The sequence below is a fragment of the Mercurialis annua genome, linkage group LG8 (assembly GCF_937616625.2).
Source record: "Mercurialis annua linkage group LG8, ddMerAnnu1.2, whole genome shotgun sequence".
In the NCBI taxonomy this organism is placed as follows: domain Eukaryota; kingdom Viridiplantae; phylum Streptophyta; class Magnoliopsida; order Malpighiales; family Euphorbiaceae; genus Mercurialis; species Mercurialis annua.
Window position 1 is genome coordinate 39,027,028 of NC_065577.1, and position 22,626 is coordinate 39,049,653.

Sequence of the window (22,626 nt, forward strand, 5' to 3'; positions counted from 1 at the left end):
AGTTGGAAATGATAAAAAAATTTATAACTTCAAGTGTTTGAAACATTAATTTAATTTTGAAAAGGCTAAAAATAATATTTTAGGAAAATTCAGGGATATATATATATATATCTATGATTAGCCTTCTCTTTTCTTATATGTGTCCATCTCCATCCAATCAGTTTGCTTTCTTGAGCTCTTTCAACATCTAAGGATAGGTATTTGGTCATTTACAGGTGTTACTCATTTGGCAAGCGGCAGGCTTTTTTTTTTGATTTCTGAACGACAACCATCTCTTTTTGTCGGTTATAACTTTTTGTTATTTCTTGTGCCGTTTGAACAATTATGTCGTTTTTCTTCTGTTTTAATGTATAGTATAATCAGTTAACAATTTTAAATATAATTTTTATTCCTTAATCATAAATCATGTGTTTTAAGTAAATCTATTGGTTGTAAATAATTGTCACGTTAGGATTTCTGAGTAATTTTTATAATTGTATTCCAAAGCTACCCTGCTTATTAAACTACTCATTAAATAAAATGCAATTATCGAAGTTAAATTCTTCACGAATATGATTATAGTCTTTAATTTTTAAACTTAAAACAAAAAAAGCATTCTTTAGTATTAGTAATTTACCTTAAAACAACAATCAAAATAAAAACGGGAATATTAGCTAAAAATTAACTAACAAATTATATCTAACATCAAAATACATTTGTAAAATTTATATATGTATCTCTGTAAGTCTTAAATTAATATATTAAAAAAAAGTAAAAACCAAATTTTTTAACCGAACCGACCAAATAATTTGGTCTGGTTCAGTCTCAATTTGAGCGAAACTTTTGGTTTGGTTCGGTTCAAATATTTAAAAAGTTTTAGTTTGGTCGAGTTCAGTCGATTCCAAACCAAACCAAACCGACCCATAAACATTTTAATTTCCTTAGAAACCTTTCGGTTATGAGATTAGAAATTTAGTAATGCCACATTTTAATTGGCGAAACCTTTTGGTTTCCCAAACAACTGTTTCATATTCCATGGCAACATGTTGGTTCTGTAATTAGTAGTATTAAAGATTATAGCTAATGAATCGTCAAAATAATATTTTCACTCACTACTCATTACTCATTACAGAGCAACAAACTGATTCTTTAGTTTCCTAATGAATTCTTGTCCTTCAAGAGACGGCGGCAGACTGATGTTCACATCAAACACACCCCATTTTTTCAAGATAATTCTTGATCATCGAAACCTTGTAAGTAGTATTTTTTTTATTTTTTCTTTAATCATTTCTTGATCATGGAAACATAATTTTCTTTATAACTGTATGCAGTACATTCCAAGAAAATTTGTCAGACTCTACGGAAACAATCTGCCAAATTCCATAGTCCTGAAAGTTCCAAGTGGTGCGAAATGGAAAATAGAATTAACAAAATGTGATGGTGAGATTTGGTTTCAGAATGGCTGGCAAGAGTTTGTGAAGTATTACTCTATAGCTTATGGCTCCTTTCTAGTTTTTCAATTCAATCTGAATTCTGAATTCAATGTAACGATATTCGATACGAGTACGTTAGAAATAGATTATCCGTTAGATATCGCCAGCAGAAACAATGCAGAAGTTAATCTCACGAAAGAGATTCGTCAAGAAACTGAAAGTGATGTTTCTGTTGAGATCTTGAATCACAAAATAAGAAAATCACCAATTTTATTTCCTCAGCCTCCTAATAAGAAAATCAAGCTAGAGATGTCCACAGGTATGCAATTTTTGCAGAAAACAGTTATTATAAATTCTTGATTTTATAAATTTTTGCAGATTAATTAATTAATCTTGAATTCTTGATTTTTGTAGGAAATAGAGCAAAATCATTGACACCTCAGGAAAAAGCTGAAGCAATTAAAAGAGCAGCCTCTAATTTTAACTCTGAAAATCCTTACTTCATGGTTGCAATGCAGCCAACTTTTCTTCACTGTGGTAATAACTATAGACTGGTAAACATTTCGATTTCAAACTTTGTTTAAAATTCTAAATTTTGATTCTTTCTCAGGATTGTAAATTTTGATCAAAATGTAATTGTTTTGGTAGACTTTACCAGCAAGCTTTGTGAAGAATTTTTTCAACAAGCCGCAAGGCAGTGCTACACTTAGTACTGCTGATGGAAATTTATGGTCTGTTGAGTACAAGTGCTACGCCTCGTCAGCGTATATTGGTCAAGGTTGGAGAAAATTTGCAATCGGAAATAGTTTGGAAATCGGAGATGTTTGTGTCTTTGAACTGATTGATTGTGCTAATACGATATTGAAAGTCGCCATTTTTCGACATATCGAAGAAGCTGCCAAGAGCACATCACTTGGTAAGTATATGAGTTATACCGATACTTCTACAGTCTTATATTTCCGCATTTTGTTTATGTTTCTGAAAAAATATATTGTTTTTGCAGTCCCACCCATGACTACCCCCACCAAGACCCACTTTACTTTGCCCTTTTTTAATTCTGCTCATCATTATTCTAATTAAATACTAATTATTTACTAATTAACCTTAAACTTAATTAGGGTTGCCTTCTCTCTATTTAACTTTTTAGTTCTTTAAACATCCATGTAGGGTTGTGCATCCATAGGCTCGGTTCGGTTTAAAATCAGCCGAAATTAAAACTAAACCAAAATATAAATTTGCAAACTAAACCAAACTATGGTACAAAATTTCCAAACTGAACCAAATTATTAGTACAAAATTAAACTGACACCAAACCAGATAATTAGATTGGTTCAGTTAAAATTCTATTTATTAATTTTTCTAATTATTATACAAAATTAATTTAAACATTAAAAATTTATTATCTAAAAACATTTCTTATATATATATATATAAAAAAAAAATTTAGAAAATTTATATTACTTTTATTAGTTTAATTTTTCTCAATTTTTCGGTTATTTTAATTTTTAAATTATTTTAACCCAATCAAAAATCAAACATTTGCAAGAATGTAAGCCAAATCAAACCATATTCTCTCAATAGCCGAATCACTTTTACTATTTTGATTTGATTCAGTCCGGTCCGGTTTTCACAAACTCCTAGTCATACATGCATGGCCACTAATCACTTTTTATTGTAAAACAGTATAAAATCAAAGAAGAAGCTTACATGTTAAGAAAATTTAAAAAATAAAAGTAAATAGTTTCATTTCATTCCTTTCAAACCCTAAAAATTTTAATAAAACAAAAAGAGCTAAAGAGAAAGATTTAAAGAAACACAGACTCTCCTCTTCTTTATCATCACTACTTCTTTCTCTGCAACTCTCTTAGCTTCTTGATGTGATTCTCCACCATATCATTCAAAAGAAAATAAATCTAAAAAGAAAAAAAAATCCATTAACCTTTCCAAAAGAGAAAAAAAAAATTAAAACCATGGTCTTCTCATCCATTAATTCAGTCTATCTAGATCCACCCAACTGGCATCAGGTTTTTATTTTCATTATTTCTTTTGTTTTTTCTGTATATTTTTCATAGCTTCTTCACCAAAAAAGAGCAAGCAAAAGATATGAACATAATATTCTTATATAATATGCTTCTTTAATTTTATTCTATCTTTAATTTCTTGAATATACTAGTATTTGGTTTTTTTTGTTTTGGATAAATTTGTCAATCTAAATTTATGTTTAATTTTTCAGTCTTTGCAGCAACAAGGAGGAGCTGGAGGAGAAGGCCTTCAACTTCCACCACCTCCGCCGCCAGGGCCGCCGGCTGGCGGCTCTGGTGGTGAAAATACCGGTTCGATGAGGCCCGGTTCGATGGCGGAAAGGGCAAGAATGGCTAAAGTACCACAACCGGAAGTAGCTCTTAAATGTCCAAGATGTGAATCAACAAATACAAAATTTTGTTACTTTAATAATTACAGCCTTTCTCAGCCGAGACACTTTTGCAAGACTTGCCGGAGATACTGGACTAGAGGCGGCGCTCTGAGAAGCGTACCGGTCGGCGGCGGTTGTAGAAGAAATAAAAGAAGTAAAAGTAGTAATAGATCAAAGTCTCCATCTAAAGCTTCTGGTTCAACTTCAAGTAGTGGACTTATTTCTAATGGTTGCGCAAATGATATTTTAGGGCACAATATGCCACCTCATCATCCACATCAGCACTTGCCAATTTTGCCTCCTTTGCATCATCTTAATGACTTCAATTCTGCTGATTTAGGGTTAAATTTTAATGGAATTCAGCCTCCGGTCGCCGCCACGGGGACAGCCGGCGGTGGAATGGAGTTTCAGATTGGTATTACTAGCTCGGCTGGCGGCAGCGGTGGCGGCGGTGTTTTATCTAGTGGACTTGTTGATCAATGGAGATTTCAACAATTTCCATTTTTGAGTAATTTAGAGCAACCAATGACCGGATTGTATCAATTTGAAGGTGAGGGAGTTGATCAGCCATCAAATTATAATGTTGGTCAGCTTATTCGGTCCAATAAGCCATTGGAGAATAGGGTTTCATCGGTTAAAATGGAAGAAAATAATCATCAAGGACTGAATTTGTCAAAGAATTTTTTTAATATTTCAGGAAATGATCATCAATATTGGGGTGGCAATAATAATAATAATAATGCATGGACTGATCTTCCTGGCTTCACTTCATCTTCTACAAGCCATCTTTTGTGATTTTGTCAAGCAAGAAATTGATCATTTTGCATCGATGCACAGATTCTTGCATTGAGGAAAATTCGGTAAGGTCGAAGAATTTCAATTTTCAACCCGTTGATAGGACGGATTAAATATTTTGCGGTTATTTAAATATACTACTTTTACATACTGGTTACTAACATTTAATTTATTACATTTTGATAATCCAATATTTATTTTTCAAATAATGTGAGGTTACCCGATCAATTACGGCTAAATTTTGTCTATGTAGCAATCCGTCAGCCAAGTGACATATCCGGCTCCCACATAGACAAAATTTGACCTGAATTGAATGGTAACCTTCCGTTCTTAGAAAAAAGGAATATTGAGTTAGCGAAGTATAACAAATTGAATGTCGGTAATCGTTTTATAAATGTAGTATAATTGGATAACCGCAAAAATATTTAACTCTTGATGGGATGCTATAATTTTGGAAGTTCTGAATTCGAGTTGGATGAAGGTGATGTTGATAAATCAGAAGGGTGGATCAGAAATTAATCAAGGAAATTGATCTCATTGGTCTACTGATCAAAGAAATTAGAAAAACGGTAGGTTTTTTCTAGTCTTGAAATATATTTGCTTGCTCTTTTTTGTATTTTGGGGGGGTTAAATCATATTTTGTATTCTATTGTTATGCATGTTTACTAAAGCAGGGTGTATGTGGAGTAATTGGATATTTTGGGTATATCTGACATGAAAAAAAGTTATGTGATATATAGATGTATTTGATCTATTGCACTGTTCCAAGTATAATAGTATATGCTTTTCAATTGTAATTTGTGAAAATTATCTAATTCTTTCTATCTTTTAGTTAAATTTAGCATTTTATATATTCCTATGGAGCATTCTTCTTTCTTAATTTGTTTTTTTAGAAAAATTTATTGGTCATTGTATGTTATTGAGTAATCAGTTTGGATTTAAAAGTTCATCTTATATGCTAATTATAATTAGCAAAAGGAAATTAGTCTCTTCATGTACCCTGCATTAATCTTACTGGATATTATATATACATTTTCAGATGTAAAATTCTGAAAGAAAATTTCACATTTATGCTCTTTTAGGCCAATACAGAAAGCAAGCTAATTCTTTTTATGTTGAGCTTGAATTGGTATAATTGAGTTGTACATGCATTCTTTTACATGTTTCCACTTTAATTATTACCATGCAAGAAAGAGATATAGTTTGTAATATATATGAGTAAAATGAATTTATGCACGAATAATTATTGCTCGTTTGCTAAATATATCATAATTTTAAGCCAAATAAACTTATCTACCCACAACTATAGAGGTTTGCCAACTATATAAAGGTTTTGAGCCTTGAATATATTTGGCAAATATCGAATAAATGACGGATCAAATTGACAAAATTCAAAAATTATGGTATATTGGAAAATCACAATAGTTGTGGGTTGATAAATACATTTTGCCTAATTTTAAAATTTTACAAGTTTGATCTATCATTTTTTTAGTGCAGACAAATATATCCATAATTAATTTAAAGGTACCTACTTAATGTGTTATGATGCTGTATATGCAAAGTGAGATAATTGTATCATGGCAATTCTAAATGAGTTATAAATATTATTTGGTAAAGGTTAAAACATAATAGACTAATGGTAAAGTTTTAAAATTATGATAACAAGTTATAGTTGTAGATAGATAAAAATATTAACTCAATTTTTTTATTATTATTGGAGATGAAAGAGTTTGTGGGAGGAATTAAACTAACGATCTTAGTAAAATACTATATAACGCTTATTACCGTTTACGCTCTGCCTTATTGGCAATTTGACAAATTTTGAAAAACCTACATTTTATTGATTGGTCCATTCATTTTAGGATTTTTTTAAAACCAAGTTAGTTATTTAATTTTTTTTCACCAACCCTAGAACATTAAATCTGTTTGAACATATCTAATTAAATTTGTACTCCTTTTCATTTATGCATTGAAATCAAAATGTAGAGAGAGAAAGAAGTAAAACTAGTTTAGAAAGCATGAATGAGGACGCACTTGTTTGTTTTGTTATGTTTGGAGGACTAAAAATGATTATACAATTATGGGATATTGACCAAAAATATTGAGTACTTGTTTGTTGTATATGACAGTTTCAAACTCATAGTTAGTAGAATTACAGGAAAATTAATATAGACTATAAGTAGCTGAGATAAGGTCAAAATCACACTCAAATCCATGCAAATAAAAAGACTTAAAAATCTTAGTACAGGATTCTCAAATTTTAGCTATCAAAAGCCAACAAATTAAATAGACAAATGTGTAGTAAAACTTTAGTTTATTTGGAAAACATATCATAACTTTTAAATTTCATCAATTTAATCCATCATTTATTCTAAATATATTCACAACTCATGTAAAGCTGGCTTGAAGCATTGCCATATGCAACAGGTCGTGGATATCTCTAGTAGAAATCGAAAAAATAATAGTCCAAACTTAGCAAAATTTCAAAATCATCAACAAACAGACTAAAGTTATGGATAGATAAATTCATTTTGTCAGACAAATACTATTCCCCATATGATCAAAATTAAAAAAAAAACTAAAAGAAACAATTTAAAATGAAAAGTCCTATATCTTTTCAACGGAAGTCTCATATTCGATATCTGAATATAGAGTGATATGAAAAAACAAACCCGAGAGAGCTGTATCGTCTTACAATGTCCTATTCGACTCGATTCGAATTAGTCGAGACAGTGGCTCCCATATCTAACATTAACTGTTCCAAATTCCAATAAAACCCTAAATATAAGACTTAACAGCTTACCAATGTGACCACATCTATAATATTAATGTTTTTAAGAGAGAATTATGATGTCATTAAAGTGTTAATCTTTTAGAGATATAATAAAATAAGAGAATGGAATCTGGGTTTTGGATCTGCTTTTTGCAGTAACCAAGACTGTTTGAAACAAGAAGGAATAAAGCAAACCCTAAAAGCAGAAGTTATAAGTGGATGTTAGAGTAAAACAATGACTGGGGATATCGTTTTTTTGGTCGGTTGTTTGTAAGGTACAGATTAGATAGGTGATCCCAAATTGGTTGATTCAAAGAAATTATCATCAAAAACATAAACGATCAGAAAAATAAAGATACAAGTAGAAGACTCTTGATCTTGAAGAAGAAAAACCTCGGAAATCCAAGAAAAACTTATATAAATAGTGTCTTAATTTTATGAATTTGATACTTCAGTACTTTTATGTTCTTTATATTGGTATTACAATTTTTTTAAAATTATATTTCCTGTTATAATATACTATTATTCAATTTCATTTTGTTACCATATTTATATATAAAATGATTTTTTTTATCTAGGCGGAATCTATACTGTATTCATAAACTCAAACAAATCGAATATTAGAAAATAAAATATTAGTAAAAATATATAATTTTTTTAATATTTAATTGGCTGAATCCATAAATAAAATTTAGATAAAAAAAACTCTAATCATAACAGTGTGTATGAATAATTAATAACACATATATATCTATGTGAAATTAAAATGACAAATCGTATCAGCATAATTTAAAATTATCTTTGGCCTTTTCAGTAATATAAGTAATTGAAAATACCCAAAAGTACCACTACTTTGATACATTTTAAAAAGTTGAGATAATAGTTTAAAAATAGATAAATAACTAAATTCATAATATTCATAATTCTAACCATGTCGAGAAATTTATTTTTTTCAAAAAAAAACTTGACAATGAGGTCTGTCAATCTAAAAAGTTGGAACAATTATATTTATTTTTCAAATCAATCACAACAATAAATTTTTTCTTTCCTTTTTAACCTATCAAGGTAATCCACGTCGGACTAAGTAGGGTTTGAATATAATTGTCTAAATGGTAAAATTAGCGAGCCAAACTGTCAAAACATTATGAATATTTGAAGTTATTTTTCCTAGTAAAATAACAATCCGGGGACTAAAATAACAAATACAAACAAAATTATGTATATCTCTAGTATAATGTTTTCAAAACAATATAGGGTATAGTATTATTATCATTGAGGTTTATTATATATATATGGTTGATGGGCACATGTAATGAAATAGTAATAGTATATAGGCGTGAGTAAGTTTTGATGGCAGCTTTGGGTTTAGAAAGAGAGGGTTATTACTTCTCTTTTTCTTTATCTTTTTCTTTTTCTCTTTAAGACTATCAGATTCCCAATTTGATGCTTCTCTATTAATTTCAGGCTCTCACGTTCCCCCACATGTATGTACTCAATCATCTATTTTCTTTAGATTCTTTCTCATTTCTAGACACCTGTTTTCCCAAAAAAAAGACTATTACTCCCATTTTGCTTTAGAAATTGATTGACATCTAAACTGTATTCTACACATTTAACTTCAAATTAGTACCTCATTTCTTGTATTCTTTTTATAAATCATTGTTGAGTTATGGTTCATATTGACCTTTTGATTTTATATTACAATTAAGGTATTAATTTTATTTTTGGCAATTGATTTTCTATTAGGATTAAAAGTATATTTTTTAATGGATTAAAATTTAAATTATAACTGAAGAGTTTATTATAAATAGTAGTGATAACTCCATTGTAAACTCACTACAAATATATAGAATAAAATCCTCTCTTTGCTGTAGATGTAGATCGTATTAATCGAATCACGTAAATCTTGTATAATTGTTCCTTTTTTCCTTGTTTATTTTTGTTGCGCTAACAACAATCGACATTACTAAAATACAAGTGATTAGCGACGGAACTTTCCGTCACTAATCACCTATAATCCGTCGCTAATCCGTGTTAGCGGCGGATTAGCGACAAACAATGTTCATCGCAACCAAAACGGTCGCAAACAGATTTTGTGACGCAAGGTCGTGTCCATCGTCGAAGTAGCAACATACCATCTGTCGCAAAAACATATACAATATGTCGCCAATTGTCAACTCCTGAGACAGAGTTGGAGACATTATAGCGACGGATTTGTGTCTTTTGGGACGGATAAATCCGTCGCAAAACCTGCATTCTGTCTCACAGATACATCCGTCGTTCAACAATACATTCCGTCGCTAGAATCAGGCAGCCCCGACAGAATTTTGCCGTTTTATCATGTCGATATAAAGCTGTTATATACAGTATTTATAAAATCATCTATAAAACGCAAAAAACTGAAATGAAACCCGAAAAAAGAAGAAGCTAAAAACACAGTAAAGGGCCGTAGTATCATCATTGTTTGACGGGGTGGGGGGCGCTGTGGGTGGAACTCAACAGCAAGGGTAGGCATCATCTTCGCGAGCTCCGCAAGGATAAGAGCGGCCATCCGCTTGTCCTGGCCGGCCTGCTACTGACGCTCTAGTGCGGCCATCCGCTCCTGAACACAGCGCTCGACCTTCTCGTCTGACTGTTGTGACCGCGAGGAGCTGCCACTCGCCCTGCTACTCGTGGACGCATACCTACTAGTCGCCGAACCAATCCCGTACACACGATGCTTCTTGTGACGCCCTCGATGTCCGAAAATAGCTAGGTCTTGTCCACATCCGCTGAACTCGAGCTATCCTCTCCAGGCGTCATATGGGACGCAACAACAAGCTTCTGAGCAATCGCGTCCTACAAAAAAATTGAAAACATATTAGTGTATACAATATAACAGTTCACTAGGCATAACATATAAATGTAATCCTAATTTTTAATGAAATTTCAGCAACATTTTCTCTATAATATGAGCATCGCCCATTTTTTAGGAAAGTCCGGCAAGAAAACTACAATATGCAAACAACCAACAAACAATTTCAATCAACCTAAACTATCATTTACCTATTCCATTCAAACAAACTCTAATATAACATAAGCAGACCAAAATATTTGAAAGAATTACTATTTTATTAAACTTAGTGTCAACCAACTTAAACTCGCATTTACTTATTCAATTCAAACAAACTATAATCTAACCTAATCTAACACTTAAGCGGACCAAAATATTTGAAAGACTTACTAGTTTATCAAACATACAATCATGTTCTGAGCCCGCTTGTCAACAGGCCTCTTATTAGCCTTCGTGGAGTGAAGGCAGCTGTACAGCTCCACTGCATTCCGCTTGCAACCTGGCTCCTTAGCCTACCAGAAATACAGACAAATTGATTAGTGTGTAAATAAAAAAACAACGTAATTTACAAATTTAATTATATGATTCAGAAACAAACCAGCACATACATATGCTTGAGGGTTGAGCGAGACCCCCCTGTATGGCGAACAGGTCCAGAGCCGAGGGCCGTCGGCTCGCTCATCTGATTAGCTCGGGCGGTCTGGGACTTTATTTTTGCATTCTCTGAACCCCATAATGCAGTCCACCCGTCCCAGATCTCCTGGCTCACAGAGATGTTCCTGGAGTTCGCGTTCTTCATCTTGTGGTCTTGTCTTTGTAGCGTGTAGTCGCGTACCTCATGAAGACGTGTCTGATGACGTCCTCGTTGAAGGCTGACTAATCCCATTAGAAGTTATTCTGCAAATTTTAAATAACAGGTGTAAGTTAATGTTTTTTTCTTTCCAAAAAACATATGAATACTAGTAGTAAAACTGAATCACCTAAAACTCTTGAAAATAGTACTCTCTCTAGTCTGTAGTCAGAAAGCGCCATGTTGCCCCATTTGCGAACTAGCTCTTTCGGAAGATATATCGAATAGCCCGGGAGACACGACCAGAGTCCATCAGCAACTGCTTGCGAGTGTTGCAGCATAATTTAGTGTTCACAATACATGCAAATTTAAAATTACAATTTTAATCATATCTAGTAGCGTCCGGGTGGATGGTGGCGACAGTGAGTGGTGGCGACGGTGGGTGGCTGTAGGTGATTTGGTTGGGTTTAATTGAATTGAGTTTGGTTGGGTTAAATTTTTTGTTTTTTTATTGAATCTTAATAGTTTTAGGAGTATTTGGGTATTTTAAAGTTTTGGGGCTATTTTAATGGCGTGACAGCTGACATGAAGCCGCCTAGACCTGTCAATTTTATGACACGACACGATTAAATGATACGACACGACACGACACGAAGTTAAACGAGTTTGAGTTTTATGTAATAGGTTTGGATCATAAACGGGTCAACCCGTTATGACACAATTAATTTCGTGTTTAAAATGGGCTATGTACGCATATCCTGTTTAAATACGTTTAAACATGATTAACTATTTTTAATTAAATATTAATTATTTTTAAAAAATATTATGAAATTCTTAACTTTTTTTTTATAGTTATATATAATTAGTATAGTATTTATTTCAAAATATAGTAGCGCTTCTTTTAGTATTATATTAAATAAATTATAAAACGTATTTAAATAATTATATGGATTTACATGTGTCACTTTAAGCGGGTCGATTGGTTAACACGTTTAGATAAACATGTTTATACGTGTCGTATTGTGTAACTTGTGTAATATTCATGTGGGTGGCTGTAGAATTTTCTATATCAAATCTGATTAATAATTGTATCCTGTTCGTGTTTAGACTTTTCGTTTTCGTGTCTAAACGGGTCTGACCCGTTAATGACCCGCAGACATGAATTATCAAGTCTAGCGCCGCCAATTTATTTTTTTATTTTAGAGTGACAACTCACTATTTTTGATGGTGTTAACAAATTTTTGGGTGGAAGGAGGTTAGTGAGCGCCACCACGTAACTTGGGCGGTTTACTGAGTGTTTTTAAAATTTAGGGATTTATTATAAATAGACTTAAAAGTGAGTGTCCATAGTTGATTATTAGCCTATAATTATGGATCAGACGCTTTATTCATCTAAATTCTAAGGTTATGAATTAATTCATCCTTTTTATTTTTATATTTTTCACTATTAATATCCAAGATGATGTTTCCATCATACTATACTCAAAAGTTCTTCCCAATCAATGAGAGAATGCGACTATTTTGGTCATAAATCATGATAGCTTTCAAGTTCATGTCAAGAATAGATAGTGCAATAAACTTTTTTTAATTGATTATCTTCTTATCTTTTGGTTCAATCAATTCATGTTGATAAAAAAATCAGTGAAGGAATTTTAGATTGCTATACATATATATTTAAGTATGTCGTCTTGTTATTGTCATGGGTTAATTATATATAAAATCATCACCTTACATAAAATTTTAAAAATAACACGACCTAATTTAAAACGTGGCAATTCAGGACACCACTTTTCATTTTTTTTCAAAACCAACATGGACACATTAAAAATTGGTGTTTTCGCTGACGTGATATGATACGTGGCACTCATATCGGGTGTCTAAGTCAGCAAAATTTTACCTAAAAATATATCCATGTTGTTTTTGAAAAGAAATAAAAAAATTGATATTCTGAATTGACACGTTTTAAAGGTCGTATTTTTTTTGAAATTTGTATACAGATGGTAATTTTATACGTAATTAACCCTATTATCATCATAATTTTCGTGATTTTATTATCAATTGATTTTTTCCCCACTTACGTGGTTGATTGTATTTTTATATGAATGGTCTTCTATTGCATCATCTACCATATAGAGACATTAGTGGAATTTTTGTGTAAAGTAGCACTAAATTTTCATTCAAAGAAATGACCTTTGTACTAAAAACTAATGAACGAAGGATCATTTTACCCCCTGAACTTGGCACAAAGTATCAAAAACGTCCAAATTAGCAAAACGGGATCACTTTTACCCTGAACTTGTTAAAAATGGTACAAAAACCACCCTCCCCACTCTCACCCAAGAGAGTGAGATACACTCTCCGGTATTAGGTGGTTTTTAATGGAAAAAAGATTAAAATGATCCTAAATTTTATCTATTTTTCAAATTAATCCATAATAATTAAAAAAATCAAATTAATTTTAAAACTTTATATATCAAATTTTATTAACCAAAAATATGAAGGATCTTTATGTATTTTTTACAAAACAAAATTCATTTAAAAAAAAACCGATGAGCAGCTGCCGGTTTCTTCACCGGCAGCTGCTCATCGCCGTCTCTGTGAGAGACGGCGAGATCCGTCTCTCACAGAGACAACGAACTCGTCTCTGTGAGAGACGGATCTCGCCGTCTCTCACAGAGACGACGAAGCTCGTCTCTGTGAGAGACGACGAGCTCGTCTCTCACAGAGACGCAGCTTGTCGTCTCCGTTGAGAGACGAACCAGATGGGTTCGTCTCTCAACGGAGACGACGGTTTGTCTCCGTTGAGAGACAAACCCATCTGGGTTTGTCTCTCAACAGAGACAGATCTGTCTCTGTTGAGAGACGAACGAGTTCGTCTCTCAACGGAGACGATCCGACAGCTTCAGGGGGTGGTTGGTCGGTTTGGGGCGGTGGTTGTCGGTTTTGGGTGGTAGACAGTGGAGGTGGAGGAAGAGGGTGGTGGTTTGATCGGTTTTGGATGTTGAAGAGAAAGAAAAAAAATTGATTTTTTTTTGAAAAAGGTATTAAAAGATACCTAAAATTTAGTTATGATTTTTATAAATCCCACTCTCCAATTAAGTGCCACGTCAGCAAAAAGGGTGTTTTTGAACCGGTTTTGCCAAGTTTAGGGTATAAGTGATCCGGTTTTTTCAATTTGGACGTTTTTGATACTTTGTGCCAAGTTCAGGGGGTAAAATGATCCTTCGTACAAAAACTAATGCATGTTAAATATTCATGCAACAATCTACCTAGCTATATACACATTTCATAATATGACAGGAAGGAGACTAAATACTGTATATCTCTTTTGCATAATAGTTTAGAGCATTAATTAAAGAACCGGACCAGACCGTCTGTCTGAATGAAAAAAAAACAGCCAGTTGTTCGATCCAACCACATTGGACCGGATTGATATGGGAGAACCGGTAATTGAACCGGGCGTAAAGAATTAGCGACATATAATTTCGTCCGTAATCCAAAAATTTGTCTTCTAAATTTGAAATAGGTTCGGCCATCGCACGGTTTGATTTTTAAAATACAAGTATAAAGAATTCAGTATTTTAAAGCTTATTTTAAATTTTTATCCAATTTTAATAGTGATTTTATTTATTTATTAATTAATTAAAATATATTTTTTAGTATTTTCAGTGATGAATTAGTAAAATTTATATATGTTCATGTTTTCAGATTTCCTCTTTATTTCGTAGTTTACATAGTGTTTTAAAAATCGGACCAAATTGACAAGTTGAACAAGTTAAATCGAAAACCGGCCAACAGCAACAACCAAAATTTTGGTTGAACCCGACCAAACCGGAAGAACCAAATTGAACCGGTAATTAAAACGGTGAACCGATGATTGAATTGGCAGCGATAATTAACGAAGGAAAAATTTGTCGCTAAAAATCTAAAATCCGTCGCTAATTTCATATTTTTAAATTTTTTTTATTGAATAGTGATTAAACCGTTTGAACTTGTTGAACCAAAAACTAAAGGCCTTATCGGTTTGACCAATGATTCAGTTTTAAAACACTGATTTTACTCATCAATTTGACTATCAAGACTAATTTTGCAATGCATTATGTCACACGTTAATTGAATAGTTTATAATATTACACAAAAAAAATTAATGATTTATATAATGAATTTAAATTATCAAAATTAAAAGCTTATTGTAAACAAATATAAACCTCTGCGTGTGTTTATAATTTAAACCAGACTTTTTAGTTTTTAGTTTAATACTCTAATTTTATTCTTTGATTGCAATATCGTCCAAATTTTTTCTAATAAATTTAATTGTCCTATTTCTAAGTTGAATTTATATACTAATTCTGTAATTAGTAAAATTCATTTTTTAAAATTTTAAAATTGATCTTCTAATCTAAAAAATTAAAAATAGCATTAAATTTTAATTTTAAATTTTCTAATTTTCGACGGTTGAAGCAAAAAAAGTTTTGAAGCTAAAAATGATAAGAAGGGGTAAATAAAGCAAATTTGATTTATATATACCAAGGTGAAAGATTAAAAAAATAATATTGATTGAAATAAGTGGATAAAATTACATGAAATTGTCTAATTAAAATAATATTATAAAAAAATAAATATTTAATTTAAATTACAAACGCACATATAGAATTAAATTTTTGTACAATCACACCAATTTAAAAGTTAAATAGATTTAACTTTTTTTATTATGCCCATTTTTTTAGTTAAAGTGAGCCACATTTTTGTTCTTTTGTCCGGTGTTTTAAAAATCAGACCGGGCTGGACGGTCGAACTGGTCTAACTGAGATCCGATCGGTGGTATGGTTCAAAATCAATACACAACCGGGATTTTGGTTGAACCGAATTAGACCTAACTGAACTGATTAGAACGCTATTAAACCGGATTGGACCGCTATTAAACCGAATTAAAAGAATTAACGAGAAACATTTATCGCAAAAACCTAATTCCGTTCTTAATTTTTAATTTTTTTTTAATTTGTTTAAATATCATTAAACCGGTTTAATCGGCGGTTGAACTGGTTAAACTAAAAACTGGTGGCTTCACTGGTTCAGCCAGTAGTTCGGTATTTAAAACACTGCTTTTGTCATTATAGTTTAATCCAAAGCTACGTTCAAAAAGACATAACTAAGAAAGTTAATCGACATTGTCTTAGACCAAAAGTTGGGGAATTTAATTAGATGTTTCCTTGTTTGTATTTATTAGGACTTTGGCTTGACTATAAGTAGTTTAAATTCTCATTGCATTACTTTTGAACTTTTTCCATTTATTTCAATTTATTAATTTTATTTCTGTTGTTTTATTTTCCTTTTTAAATTTTGTGAAGAACTTATGAACAAATTAATTATGTGTTAATCGAGCCAAACTTTTAACCTAATTAATTGAAATAGACCAATTAATTCAGACCTCACTTGATTTAAAAGAGTATAATTCTCGGGAATTATATTTTTCGGGAAGTTAATTATTGAAGAAGTTAGTGTGGAGGAATCAATGTTTTTATTACTTGGTTCATTTAGTAACTTCTCGGGAAGTTGCATTCTATTTCAATTAATTAAAATATAAAGACAATGTTACCCTTCAATAGCTAAATTGACTAATTAAATGTAGGGTTATACTCATATTTTAATTAGTAACTTAATTAGGGAAGTAGAACTTACCTAGGTTTTGCTAGAAAAGTCATTTCCCTAATTAAAGGGAAGTCAACCCTTCAACTCCCCGAAAAATAGATTGATTAAAATGAACCAAATAAAAATAATATACTCCCTCCGTCCCAATAGAGTTGTCCACTTTGAGAATTTTTTTTGTCCCAAAACTCTTGTCCACTTTCAAAAAGTAACTAACTTTACACTTAATTTTCCTATATTACCCCTATTTAAAGTCCACTAATAAAAGTAAATTGCAAGTGGACCCTACATTAAATAGGGGTATGACAAGAAAAGTAAGGAAAATTTTATAAAAACTATAAACAATGATTGCTTTTCTTAAACTATGTGATAAAGGCAAAGTGGACAACTCTATTGGGACGGAGGGAGTACTATTTTCCGGAAAGTTAAACTTTCGTATTGAATTTACCCCCAACCAACTGATACTCAGTTTAACTAAATTTTCATTCAGTCCTAATGATGATGATGATAGTTTAATTAATTGATAGATACTCCGTGATCCGTCTTATTGCCATCACAATTGGTGTTCTATAAATAATTGATGATAAATAATTGATGATTAATTTTGTCTTCACAAATAAACAGTTTTACTTTTTTTAGTAAAATTTGAATCGTAATTGACGGGATTAAAAGTTTTTTATTTATTATGTAGAAAAATTAAAGGGATTATATAAATCAAAGCATGCACAATGAAGGTTTCATTTAGCAATTTTGGAGCCATAAATAGCTAAACGATATGGATTAAGCAACTTTCTATGTCTAAAATACCTAAATTATTTTTTTAAAGAAGGCTTATTTATTAAAAATAATGATTTACTTTTTTGAATTTTTTATTTATGGCTCAATTTTTTAAGACCGTCAATTTTAACCTATTTTCAACTCTCAATTTCAATTGTAGCAATTTATTTAAATCATATTTGGAGTTTTTGATGATTAAACAAAAAGATAAATTAGACCAATGTGAAGCAATATAAAGAGCATATCTGAATTTATTTTTCTGTTTTAATTGAATAGATAGCTACAGTTGAAATTAAAAATTAAAAAATAGGTTCAAATTGACAATTTTAAAAATCTAAATCATAAATAAAGAAGTCAAATAAAAAAATATTTTTCAATAATTAAATCTAAAAAAACATTTATGAACCGTTCCAATCATACTGGGATTGATATAATTTTTGATTGAGAACATTACATTTGCATACGCCAAACTTTTAAGACCAGATTAAAAAGGCACCCTAAAATTATTCAAAGACCAAAAAACGTTTTCAATCAATATGTGACCATTAATCACTACCTTAATTCTTAAGTAATATATCTCCCTTTACAAAAAGATTAATGGATTAGAAATTGATGGTGCTAAGCAAAACATCTTAGTAAAAAATAGTAGTATATATTATGATATTAGCCTACAAGCTTTGACCAAGATTTATACCTATGAAATATTTTTTTGATTAGCACATTCGATTTTTCAGGATTTTTTTTTTGATAAATAAAGGTTTTAGTAAAAGCCACAAGAAGTGGCTACTCAAGACTACTCAAAGTTTACGCCACTTAAGGCTACGACTCCGAGAGAAAAGAGCAAATTACAAAAAGATAGAATCCGAATTTCTATACAAATCTAAACCGGAGTAAACAAAAGAGGGGTGCTTACATTTATAATTAAAAACAGTATTATTGAAGCTTCAAAAAACTACGTCCGTTGTTGTCAAATCCACATGTTGAAAAACTCGCTTATTACGGCACTTCCAAATTTCCCACACAAAAATAATCCAAATGGTTGTCCAAAGCTTCGAAGTCCTTTTATTAGAAACAATAACTGTCCATTGGATGAAGAAGTCCTCAAAAGAAGAAGGCATTACCCAAGAAATTCCTAACTTAAGGAAAAGCTCACACCAAATTTTCCTAGCAAAAATGCAATGCAAGAAAATATGGTCTTGAGTCTCTAACTCACCACATATACCATAACCAGAATTGATATTCAACACAATCTTTCGAGAAGCAAGAAAAGAGAGAGTCGGAGTACTATTGTGAAGTGTCGTCTATATAAAAAATTTAACTCTAGGAGGAGCCTCACTACACCAATTTTTTCTGAAGGCAGTAAAAGATGGATCACCTGCTGACATGCGATTTACTGCTGCTGTACTGCCAATTATAGTTGCTGAAAATCTATGACCTGCTGCCGAAGAATTATCACCCGCTGTTTTCAACAGATTGGCCATACTTGCCACTGTGAACCCGTTGCCCTCTAGCTTCCAAACAAACTCATCCTCCTCAAGAATACCCGCTGAATCAGAAGCGTTACAGGCCTTCTCAAATAACAAATGAAGTTCTGAAAACTTATCTTTCTCGCCCACTCTTAAGCGCCTGCGCCATCTCCAACCGAAAGCCATAACCGAGCTGACTTTAGCTTGTTTACAATTTGAAAGCTGATATAAACGGGAAAAGAGAACAGCCGCCGTACCATTTCCAGACCAATTATCATGCCAAAGAGAAGTTAAATCACCACTTCTAATATTAACCTTCATGTTCATAACAAAAAGACTCCAGACAGTAGAATCAAGGCAACACAACTTTCTAATTCCTTTCCATATAAAAGAAAGCTGATTAGCATTATCCAAAAGAAGATTATCCCAACTTGTTAAAGAAGAACACGAAGAAATGACTTTGAACCATAAGGAATTACGATTGACTGTACGCAATTTCCACAACCATTTAAAGAGCAGACTTTGGTTTCGTATCTTCAAACTACAAATACCCAAACCACCGTTATCGAAATCTTTGCAAACAATCTTCCAAGAAATTCTGCAAAAAAACTCTAGAAGACGAAGTATCACCTTTCCAAAGAAATTTTCGCATATAAGAGTCCAACTGATTTTGGATACAAATCGGCATGCCAAGAATCGACATAAAGTAAATGGGAAGACTATAAAGAACAGACTTCAAGAGGACTAACCGACCCGCTGGTGAAAGCAAGTTACCTTTCCAAAGAGATAACTTTGATTTGAAACGCTGGATTACAGGATCCCATGCTGAAACTGGAATTCTTCGAATAGCCAACGGTAAACCCAGATACTTGATGGGGAATTTCTCGACGTAGCATCCTACTAACTCTGAAGCTTCACACAACTCTGCATCAGAAACATTAATCCCAAGCAAAGAGCTTTTATGGAAGTTGATTTTCAGACCTGAAATTAATTCAAAGCATCGCAGGATGCGAGTTAAATTGCGAAGCTGATGTAGATCAAATGGAAGAAATAAAACGGTGTCATCAGCAAATTGAAGGACTGAAATAGGGTCTTGCACATCAGAAAATTGAAACCCATTAATAAGACCCATTCCTATAGCTTTATGCAAAATGCACTTCAACCCTTCTGCAGCTAAAACAAAAAGATAGGGCGAGATCAGATCGCCTTGTCGCACTCCTCTTTTGAGCATGAAAGGCTCAATAGGACTTCCATTCACAAGCACATAGGTGAACGCCGATGACAAACAGTTGGACATCCAAGCAAGCCATTTATCCGGAAAAGACATAGATTTCATAACACTAAGCAAATAATTCCAATCCAGCGAATCAAATGCTTTATGAAAATCAAGCTTAAAGACTAGAATTTTGTCTTTCCTGGTTCTTGGTAAATGAGTTAACTCATTTGCGATCATGGAACAGTCCATAATGCTTCTCTCTTTGATAAACGCGTGTTGATGTTCTGAGACCACGGATGGTAAAAGGGGAGCTAATCTGGCGGAGAGACATTTAGAGAGAAGCTTATAAATTCCATTAACTAAGCTGATAGGGCGATAATCACTAATATTTGAAGAACCAAGAACCTTTGGAATTAGAACCATAAACGAAGAGTTTAAACCTGCAGGCAAACGGTTCGAGCTATGAAAAGAGTTGAAAAAATCTAACAAGTCCTTCTTCAAGAACTGCCAAGCTCGCTTATAGAAGTAATAATTAAACCCATCTGGTCCCGGGGCCTTAGTCTCATTACAAGAATTCAGAGCAGCTATAATTTCGTCTTCATGAAAAGGACAGATTAAGCAGGCAGCTTGTTCCGAGGATAAAGACTTGAAATCAAGCCCGGATAAATCAACTGAAACCTCATGAGACTTAGCATATAAAGAAGAGTAGAAGGCCCTTATCTGAAATCTAATATCATCTGGTTCGGTAAAAACAGCATCACCAACACTAATCGCTGTAATCTGGTTATTGCGGTAATGAATAGAAGCAGTTGTATGGAAGAATTTTGAATTTCTATCACCCTTTAAAGTCCAGTTCAGCCTAAATTTCTGTAACCATAAACTCTCCAATCGTTTTTCTACAATCCAAAGATTATTTTTAACAGCAGCAAATCGATCTTTTTCCGCGTCTGAAAGAGCTCTAGAATCGGCAATATTGTCTAGCTGAGAAGCTTCTGCAATGAGATCAGCATGCTTCTTATTTTGATCCCCAAACACTTCCAAATTCCACGTTTTTATTCTTTCCCGAAGATGCTTCAGCCTGCGAACCAAAGGCAAAGAGGAATCGGCAGCAAAAATCAACTCCCACGAGCTGCCAACAAAGCTGCTGAATTCGGGATGATCCCACCAAATATCCATGGAACGAAACGGTTTAGGTCCCCAATCAAATTTAGATTTTGATTGAAACAAAAGTGGGACGTGATCAGATAGTCCTCGAGGCAAAGAAGTTAAAGAACTTGATCTCCAAATATTTGCAGCCGACAAAGAAGAGAAACATCTATCAATTCTTGATTTGGACAAAGAATTTTGCCAAGTAAAGGAGCGGTCGTGAAGAGGAAGATCAACTGATTCAGAATCATTTAGAAAATCTCGTAAGGCTAGCATAGACGGAGAATAATGCAAGCAATTAAAACGTTCGGCAGGATCTAAGACTTTATTAAAGTCTCCGCTAATAAAAACCAACCCAGGATTTCACCCTGATTAATCCGGATCCAATTCGTATTGCGCATCTGGTATGGTAGGTGAGTCTGGAGAGTTTCTATACCAATGAAATTATAATTGTACATGGCTTTAGTTTTTGTCATATATTAGTTTTTTAGGTGAATGGCTGCATGCATTATAGGAAAAACACAGTGGTGAAACCAAAAAAATATTCAAAGGAACGAAATATAATTGGACCATACGACATAGAGTTCAGTTTTCTAATTAAGTGTCGTTTTGTTATATTTTAGTTTTTTTAGAGTAAATGATAAATTGTTTGGTTCAAACTTTAAAATTACAGTCATTTTCGTCATTTAACTGTTTTTAAAAATTATCATTTGTATTAATGTTCGGAGCAATGATTGTTGAAATGAATGGTAAAAAATTATTGGTGGTTGATTTTTGATTTTATGAAATAATAAAAATTGAAAGGTGAAGGAAAAAATGGAGTTACGATTCATCATAAAAAATTTATTTACAGTTTTAATTTTTTTATGATCTAGATTTTACTAATTAAACTTTTATATTTTTTATTATTAATATTGATTTTTAAATATTTGAAAGATGTAAATGTGTCCTATTATAAAAAGGAAACAAATGATAATAAATTAATACTTCTTTCGTTCTAAAATAATTATCTATTTTTATCATTTTTACACAGTTTAGAAATATAATTATCATTTTAATTTTTTATAATTTTATCTTTCTTTTGTCTATTATATCTTTATTAAAGACTATGACTGATTCACCTTGTTAGGATAATATCAAAAGATAGTTAATAATATAGAAAAATTAGTTTAAAGATTGTGATCCATTAAAAATGCACAAATATTTGAAAAAAAATAGACGGTTACAATTGGAACGGAAGGAGTAATTAATAGTATTAATGAAGTGTTTATATAATTAATTTTATGCTAATTAAGGATTTAATAATAAACAATATTTTGAGTAGTTAAATATTTTTCAGTAATAAAGAAATGGTTATTA

At 32.0% G+C, this 22,626-nt stretch overlaps 3 protein-coding genes across 4 annotated transcripts; 2 read left to right on the forward strand and 1 right to left on the reverse strand.

The window, feature by feature from the left end:
• Positions 1-1,139: 1,139 nt before the first annotated feature.
• LOC126662058 (B3 domain-containing transcription factor VRN1-like) lies at positions 1,140-2,492 on the forward strand. The gene is made up of 5 exons (XM_050355945.1): positions 1,140-1,232; positions 1,311-1,731; positions 1,827-1,966; positions 2,061-2,328; positions 2,416-2,492. Exons 1-5 carry the CDS (start codon positions 1,140-1,142, stop codon positions 2,490-2,492), a joined length of 999 nt encoding a protein of 332 aa, XP_050211902.1.
• A 659-nt stretch (positions 2,493-3,151) lies between these two features.
• LOC126659504 (dof zinc finger protein DOF3.6-like) lies at positions 3,152-5,417 on the forward strand. Of its 2 annotated transcripts, none has more exons than XM_050352796.2 (2): positions 3,152-3,436; positions 3,655-5,417. In XM_050352796.2, exons 1-2 carry the CDS (start codon positions 3,383-3,385, stop codon positions 4,618-4,620), a joined length of 1,020 nt encoding a protein of 339 aa, XP_050208753.1. In that variant the 5' UTR covers positions 3,152-3,382; the 3' UTR covers positions 4,621-5,417. The 2 variants fall into 2 exon arrangements, with proteins under 2 accessions (XP_050208753.1, XP_050208752.1); XM_050352795.2 differs by having other exon boundaries at positions 3,155-3,436; positions 3,646-5,417.
• A 12,966-nt stretch (positions 5,418-18,383) lies between these two features.
• Positions 18,384-21,743, reverse strand: LOC126662059 (uncharacterized). Its single transcript, XM_050355946.1, has 4 exons — positions 21,623-21,743; positions 19,488-21,503; positions 18,759-19,390; positions 18,384-18,689 (listed from the first exon to the last, which is right to left on the reverse strand). Exons 1-4 carry the CDS (start codon positions 21,741-21,743, stop codon positions 18,384-18,386), a joined length of 3,075 nt encoding a protein of 1,024 aa, XP_050211903.1.
• Positions 21,744-22,626: the final 883 nt, after the last annotated feature.

Excerpts from the sequence above, each read along its gene's own strand:
- LOC126662058 (XM_050355945.1), top strand. The coding sequence starts at position 1,140 with ATGAATTCTTGTCCTTCAAGAGACGGCGGCAGACTGATGTTCACATCA. Across the intron at positions 1,233-1,310 it reads TTCTTGATCATCGAAACCTT|TACATTCCAAGAAAATTTGT; the intron begins GTAAGTAGTATT and ends AACTGTATGCAG. Across the intron at positions 1,967-2,060 it reads GTGGTAATAACTATAGACTG|ACTTTACCAGCAAGCTTTGT; the intron begins GTAAACATTTCG and ends TTGTTTTGGTAG.
- LOC126659504 (XM_050352795.2), top strand. The coding sequence starts at position 3,383 with ATGGTCTTCTCATCCATTAATTCAGTCTATCTAGATCCACCCAACTGG. Across the intron at positions 3,437-3,645 it reads ATCCACCCAACTGGCATCAG|TCTTTGCAGCAACAAGGAGG; the intron begins GTTTTTATTTTC and ends TTAATTTTTCAG.
- LOC126662059 (XM_050355946.1), bottom strand. The coding sequence starts at position 21,743 with ATGACAAAAACTAAAGCCATGTACAATTATAATTTCATTGGTATAGAA. Across the intron at positions 21,504-21,622 it reads TAATCAGGGTGAAATCCTGG|TTGATCTTCCTCTTCACGAC; the intron begins GTTGGTTTTTAT and ends ATTCTGAATCAG. Across the intron at positions 18,690-18,758 it reads GTAGTGAGGCTCCTCCTAGA|ATTGTGTTGAATATCAATTC; the intron begins GTTAAATTTTTT and ends GCTTCTCGAAAG.